Source organism: Propithecus coquereli, unplaced genomic scaffold, assembly GCF_000956105.1.
Source record: "Propithecus coquereli isolate 6110/MARCELLA unplaced genomic scaffold, Pcoq_1.0 Scaffold42, whole genome shotgun sequence".
In the NCBI taxonomy this organism is placed as follows: Eukaryota; Metazoa; Chordata; class Mammalia; order Primates; family Indriidae; genus Propithecus; species Propithecus coquereli.
This window is the reverse complement of record NW_012149952.1, coordinates 2,460,554-2,468,084: the sequence shown is the minus strand read 5'-3', so window position 1 is coordinate 2,468,084 and position 7,531 is coordinate 2,460,554. Positions and strand designations below refer to the sequence as shown.

General features: G+C 53.2%; 1 protein-coding gene across 1 annotated transcript in view; it reads left to right on the top strand.

The window, feature by feature from the left end:
* The window catches only part of PPP1R13L (protein phosphatase 1, regulatory subunit 13 like), a 9,968-nt gene extending 3,284 nt beyond the window's left edge, over positions 1-6,684 (top strand). The window contains 6 exon segments of the mRNA XM_012653436.1: positions 313-931; positions 3,321-3,452; positions 3,539-3,672; positions 3,757-3,923; positions 4,984-5,183; positions 6,173-6,684. Coding sequence (XP_012508890.1) covers positions 313-931; positions 3,321-3,452; positions 3,539-3,672; positions 3,757-3,923; positions 4,984-5,183; positions 6,173-6,211 — 1,291 coding nt within the window. The 3' untranslated portion in view covers positions 6,212-6,684.
* Positions 6,685-7,531: the final 847 nt, after the last annotated feature.

The window sequence follows — 7,531 nt, the reverse complement described above, 5'->3', positions numbered from 1 at the left end:
CCAGGATTCTACTCCTGGCCCGAGTTTTCTGTGCGAGATGTTAGGGAAGGAAATTCTTAGGATCTTAGAAAGTTGTGCGTATCGTGGTTTGGAGGAGTGCAGATTCTAGTGTCAGAACTGAGTTCAGATCCCAGCGATGTGGCTTTGGGCAACTGAGGTGTCCTCTCTGAGACTCAGATTCCTCCTCCATAACACGGAGATGGTAGCCCGTCTGCCTCACAAGGTGGCGGTGAGAAGTCAGTGCGACAGGCACATAAAGCACCAGGCACAGGTTAACTGCACACATGGGAGGTGTCATAATTGCATGTTCTTTCCAGCCCAAGGACAGCGTAGTCCAGAGAGGGCAAGAAACTCCCCTGAGGTCGCACAGCAAATCAGGCGCTACTTGTAGGTCCCGGAAGTTATGGGGAGGGAGGGTTTTGGGGGTCTCTTGGGAACTCACCTTATGAGGGGTCTCTTGTTCCTGTTAGGCACCCCCAAACCCCCTGCCGAGCTGGAGCCTGAACCAGAGATAGAGGGGCTGCTGGCACCAGTGCTGGAGGCCGGCGACACAGATGAAGGCACTGTCACTCGGCCCCTCAGCCCCACAAGGCTGCAGCCAGCACTGCCACCTGAGGCGCAGTCGGTGCCCGAGCTGGAGGAGGTGGCACGGGTCCTGGCAGAGATTCCTCGGCCCCTCAAACGCAGGGGCTCCATGGAGCAGAGCCCCGCCGTGGCCCTGCCCCCCACCCACAAGAAACAGTACCAGCAGATCATCAGCCGCCTCTTCCATCGTCACGGCGGGCCAGGGCCCGGGGGCCCTGAACCAGAGCTGTGCCCCATCACTGAGGGGTCTGAGGCCAGGGCAGGGCCCCCTGCTCCTGCCCCCCCAGCTCCCATCCCAACCCCGGCTCCGCCCCAGAGCAGCCCACCAGAGCAGCTGCAGAGCATGGTAAGTAATCTAGGAGGAAAGTGGGGTTCGTTTGCTAGCATACAGCAAAGAGCCCCCAAATACAGTGGCTTAAATGAGATAGAAGTTCTTCTCTTTCCAGTAGTAGTCCAGGGCTGGTAGGCAGCTCGGTGGAGTCAGGACAGCTCTCCAACTACCTGGGGCTCTGCCATCCATTGGGGCTTGGCCTGCCCTCATGGTCCAGGGTGGCTCTCACCAAGTCTGCCTTCCAGCCAGGAGTGGAGGAGGAAGACAAAAAAGTGCCCCTTCCCTTTGGGGGCAGACCCTGGGAATTGCACACGTCGCTTTGCCCCATCCCACTAGCCAAGAGCCCAGCCGCAAGAGAGGCTGGGAAATGTAGTCTTTAACCCAGGCAGAGCTGCGTGCCAGCGTGTATGGCGGGGCGTCCAGGAGTCGTGGCTGCGTGGAGACTTTCTCTGCTCTTTCTCTGCAATAACCTGCGCCCGCGCCCCGCCCCTCGCTCCTTCAGCAATGTCAGAGTGTTACATCTGGAAATGACTAAGTCTTGGCAAAACACTGTTTCTTTTCTGGGACCAGGAAAGTTTGCCTGAATCAAAGCAGTCACCCTCCCTCTCACCCAACAACCTGGAGCCCATACAGTCTCTTGTTTCTGCTTTTTCTGGAAATTTGTTCCCCCCTCTTACAAAAAGCAAGTCTCTGGCCCCTGGGGCTGTGAGTGTCATGGTTAAGTGTACCCGCTGCAGAGTTAGACTTACTCAGGTTCGTTCACATCCCGGCTCAATGCCATTTATCTGCTGTACAACCTTGGGCAAGACGCTTAGCCTCTCTGGGCCTGAGCTTCCTCCTCTGTAAAACAGGGGTGAGAATAACAGTACCCACCTCACAGGGTTGCTGTGAAGATGAAATGTATTAATATAGTGCTTAGAATCGTTCCTGGCACATAGCTGTTAACTATTTTATTGTTGTTATTATTGGACCAGAGAATGGTCACCTGCTGATCTTGGTCCCTGCATCTTGGCTGGGGGCAGGGTTGTAGTCATGTGGAACTGTCATGAGCACTCAGTGTGGGTAGACAGAGGGAGGAGAACAATTTCCACAGAAGTGGGGGCCAAGTGGACACCCCAAATACGTATTTCTAGGTCCTTCTGAGGGTAGAGCCAGGGAATGTTGAGGCTCAGGGTCTTGAAATCAAGAAGGGAAGAATGACAACATCTTGAAATGGTAGAGTTGACTCGTTGTAGAATTAACAAAGTCCTGGCCACAGAGAAACTTGGAAAAAAAAAAAATCACAGAATTCAAGAATTAAACCCTGGCATCACAATCTCAGAATAGTAAAATTTTAAAATTCTAGAGCACAAAAGGTTTAAAGAACAGGATCTTAGAATGATAAAGTTAGTATCACGGACTCTCCATTATTACTGATTCTTGAAGTCACCAAAGCTGAAAATTAAAGACACTTATAATTTCAATTATAAAATCACAAATTAGTGCACTAATATGTTGTTAATACAGAATGATATTTTAAATCGACATAAAAGGAATACACAAACACCATAGAAAATTTGGGGAAAATAAATAAAAATAGAACGACCCGGACAAGATCACAGCACTCCTAGAGAACCATGATTAACATTTTGAGTATGTCCTGCCAGCCTTTTGGACTGAAATTTTAATGATAAAACATTGAAGTTCTCAATCATAGAGTCTCCTGGGCCCTCAGCAATTTGAAATAGTGCAACTTAGCGTTTCTGCAATCACAACGTGTCGGAAATTTGAAATAACTGAGCATGAGAGAGTTCTGGATTCAGTGGCTCTCGGGATCTCTGAATTTCAGAATCTTGAAATCACTGAAACTCCGGAGACAGCAAAGACCGGAATAACAAACGCTGCGTAATCACACACTCAGAATAAATGAATCTCGGAGGAGGAAAATTAAAAATAAGCAAGCACAAGGAATAAATGATAAATACGCAAATTCCAAACATCTGAATTAACACCTGGGGACATTTTGTCATATGTGCTTCGTAGCATTTTTTTTTTTATAAAAGAAATGAGATTGTGTATGAACTGAACAACTCGCTTCCAGAATCGTTGCCTTGAAGGTATAGAATTACTTTGCCACCAACTCAATGGCCTCCCGGCTTTCTCTCAGGTTTCAGGGCCCGAGATTGCAAAATGACAGGGTTCCCTGACTGTTTGTTGTAGGAAACCGGGGTGCTCTAGAGAACTGAGGCATCCCTATCCCTTCGACTAGGTGGGTCTCTGGACCTCCCTGGGTGTGAATCCCAGCCCTACCCCTGTTTAGATGGGTGACCCGGGGCGGCTGTCCCTAAGCTTCTGTTTCCCCCTCTGGGTAGTGGGTATGCTAACAAGCCCTCCAAGTGGCTGAAACCCTCGCCGTGTCCCCCAGGAGATGCGCTCGGTGCTGCGGAAGGCGGGCTCGCCGCGCAAGGCCCGCCGCGCGCGCCTCAACCCGCTTGTGTTGCTGCTGGACGCCGCCCTGACCGGGGAGCTGGAGGTGGTGCAGCAGGCGGTGAAGGAGGTGAGGACGGCGGAGCTGGACGTGGGCAGGGCGGAGGGGACCGGATGACCGCGGGACTGAGTTTTCCCCTCCCCCGGCCCACGCAGATGAACGACCCGAGCCAGCCCAACGAGGAGGGCATCACCGCCCTGCACAACGCCATCTGCGGCGCCAACTACCCCATCGTGGACTTCCTCATCGCCGCGGGCGCCAATGTCAACTCCCCCGACAGCCACGGCTGGTGAGCCCGGACCCCCGACGGCGCTGTGGGCTGGGTCCCCCGTGGGCGGACGCGCGGCCTCTCACGCATCCCTCCCACGCCTAGGACCCCGCTGCACTGCGCAGCGTCGTGCAACGACACGGCCATCTGCATGGCGCTGGTGCAGCACGGCGCCGCCATCTTCGCCACCACGCTCAGTGACGGCGCCACCGCCATCGAGAAGTGCGACCCCTACCGCGAGGGTTACGCCGACTGCGCCACCTACCTGGCAGGTGCGAGGCGGGGCTGGGGCGTCTGGGTGGGCGGATCGGACCGCCCACCTCGGGGGTGCCCAGGCGGGGGTGGGGAGGGGCGCGGACTGCCCCCCAACAGGGCGGGGCTGTACCAACCACGTGGCAGGATTGCGGAGGAGGGGGCGGTGGGATGGGCCACCAGCTCGGGTGGGGGACTGTGTCCCCTTGAGGGAGAGAGGGGACATGGAGGATGTGCCCTGCGACCTAGACACCTTCGGGGAGGAGAGTGGTCGTTGGGTGGGGAGCTGGACTTTCCAACTATGCCATCTACCTGGCGCAGGGCTGGGCAGGTGGTTTTGCCACTTGCAGGAGAGACATTTAGTACACACCTGGCAGGCGAGCCGGCCATGGCTGCTGGGAAGGGGCTTGGGGACTGTTCCACTTGTAATAAGACATGAGGCCATAGATGCCTCTCCAGGGGACAGGCTACCTCACCTGGTTCCCCGAAGGGAGGGGCAAGGCAGGCTGTACCATGGGGATTGGACATAGGGTCTCTCCTAGCGCCTGGAGCGAGGAGTTGGGTCTCGGTTTGAGTTAGGGAACTCGCAGTGTTGGAGTGAGGCAGGTCCTAGGACCTGGGGATGAGACGCCGGTCACATATCTGAAAGGTGAACCTAGTGGGGCTACCCGACAGCGGCTGTGCCCCCTCTGGCAGAACGTGGGTGAGAGGAACCCGGCCGTAACGCCTGCCTTTAGGGGGCGCAGGGGCCTACACGGGGTGGGGGGAGACTGCACCTCTAGGGGTAACAGGGATTCAACACTGTACAGGTAGGGAATGGGGGACCTTTGACCCTGCCCCGGCAGTAAGTGACCCAGCTCGATGCACCCGTGTCCTCGAATGTTAGAGACTGCCCGTCGGGCATCCGACCCCAGCTCTGGCCCCCACCCCCAGACGTGGGCGTACACTTTTCAGGTGGCTCATCCTCCTGCTGGGGCAGGCGCCAAATCCGGGCCCCCTGTCCCTGTCCCCAGTGTGGCCACCTGTGTCCCTGGGCCCTCTGGGCTTGGTTCTCACGATCCTGGCTGTGGCATTTTTCAGACGTGGAGCAGAGTATGGGGCTGATGCACAGCGGGGCGGTGTACGCCCTCTGGGACTACAGCGCGGAGTTCGGGGACGAGCTGTCTTTCCGCGAGGGCGACTCGGTCACCGTGCTGCGCAGGGACGGGCCGGAGGAGACCGACTGGTGGTGGGCTGCGCTGCACGGCCAGGAGGGCTACGTGCCGCGGAACTACTTCGGGGTGAGCCCAGGGGAGATACCGTGGGGACCTCCTGACCTACGTCTGGGGAAGAGGGTGATTCCACAGGAACAAGAGGAAGGTGGGAGGGACAGACCATTATATTGGGTGGGGGGAGTCAGAAAAGCCCACTGGGGAGGAAAGGAAAAGTCCATTACAGAAGAGGAGGGAAGGGTGCGTCCCTTATAGTTAGGGGCGTAGGTGAGGAAGAGCCCTTTCCAGAGCTGGCACTTTGGGGGTGCTCTCCAGTACTGCCTTACAGGTTATTTGGTTTCTGCTCAAATATTTTTATCATCCCTTATTAGTATTGATGGGGAGATTAAAGAATAATCCCTTTTAGGCCGCCGGGTGGCTCACATCTGCAATCCCAGCACTTTGGGAGGCTGCGGTGGGAGGATCACTTGAGGCCAGGAGTTCAAGACTAGCCTGGGCAACATAGTGAGACCCCTGTCTCTACAAAATAATAATAACAACAATCCGTTTTAGCAAGGGAGCAATGAAAGAGTCTCATCTTAGTGATGGGGTTAAGGAATTGTATGTTACAGGCAAGGTAGAGAGGACGATTTTATTACACTTGCATGGGGCTGGGTGAGGAAAAATCCATTAATAAAATTATAGTAGAGCCGAGGAAGATTCTACCAGAGCTGGGGGAGGAGACCATGAAGATTCCATTATATTCCCGGGAGAGAAGATTTTTTAAATTTGGGGGTGGATGAAGGTGGGACCCAAGCGGACAGTCATGGTGTTGGAGACAGGTGGGCATCTGCTGGAAGGCAGTATGGGAGACTCGATATCCCATTTCACCAATGGGTGCTTCTGATTGGAAAGGTTCTTGGAGGTGACACAAGACTCGGGGATTCTGGGGTAGTTTGGGAGATGCTGAGAGAGTCCATTAGGAAGGGGTGAGGAGGGTGGACACAGTCCACGTATTTGAGTGTGGGATGAGGGGGTGGGAGCTCCCAGTGTCTGTCTGAAGATCTATCTCCCCTCAGCTCTTCCCCAGGGTGAAGCCACAGAGGAATAAAGTCTAGCGGGACAGAAGGACGTTTGGGAGGGAGACTGGAGCAGGCAGCCCTGCCTTGGCTCCGGACCTCCCCCTCCATTTACTGCTGCCTTTACCTGCACCCCCAGCCCTGCAGGGGTGCGGCCTTTACCACCACTCCTCTGCTCTCCCCAAAGCCCAGGGGAGAAGGAGAACCCCAGCCTTAAGTTTAGGAACCTGCCTTAGCCCTTGGAGGTCCTGGTGGGGCTGGGAATCAGTGGGGCACGAGACCTCCCTTTCTGCCACATCAGATACCGTCCAAAGTGCCTCCCCCTCCTACTGCCACTCCCCCCGCCCCAGCAACACAACCCACTGGTGATCCCCACTTGATTTCCCTGGGAGTCACCTCTGACCCCACTCCTCCCAGCGGCCTTGGGGTACAAAAGGCACGTTGGTCTCTGCCAGCATCCCTGCCCCACCTCTCCTCAATGAAGTGCCTTCACACAGCGCTGGTTTTATGTTTATAACAAAATGGGGACATTTTTCTTTATAAATAAAGGTAGTTTGCACAGAAATTGACTTTTTCTCTTTTCATTCCATTCCAACTCAATAAATGCTCATTATTACTGTTATTATTTTTAGCAAAATCATATTTTTTTCAATCAACAGCTTTTATTATGTTGTGATTTGGTATTCTTCACTGTAGAGCCATGTAATTTACTAGAATTTTCTCTCTTATGCAATTTTTTTGTGTGGTTCATTGCCTTTGTCATTTGCTTAATTTTATGTGCATATATACTTAATATTTTCAAATGTTCCATTGGAGCTTCCATACTCCTAATAGTACATTCAAGATTTTTTCTCTCCTTCCTGAAGTGCTCTATTCCACTTGCATCTGGGCTAGCTGCTCTCCGGACCTCCTCTAAGCTATTCTGGGACTTTCCCCAGTTGGATAGTATTTCCTGAATCCCATGTCTTTGTCTTTCGTGGTTGACATCCTCTAGTTGTTCCCTTAAAAGGATGAACAGGAGGTAAATATTTCTGAGTTCTTGCCCAACTAAATATATCTTCATTCTACTCTCCATGTCATGACAGTTTGGCTGGGTATAAAATTCTAGTTCGAACATGTAAGTATCCCTTGTGATTCAAATCTATTCGCCTGAGTTGGAATGCAAGTTTGTCACTTTCTCCTCAGAATTTTTTCTCCCTTTCCTTTGAACTTGTGTTTGACTTGCTTTTGTCTTGCAAGCTTTTGAGATCTTATCTTTTTCTCTGGTTCTGAAATTTCATGATGATATGCCTTACTGTATTCTTTATTCATTCGTCATACTGATCCTTGGGCTGTCCTTTCAATCTGAAGCCTCATGTC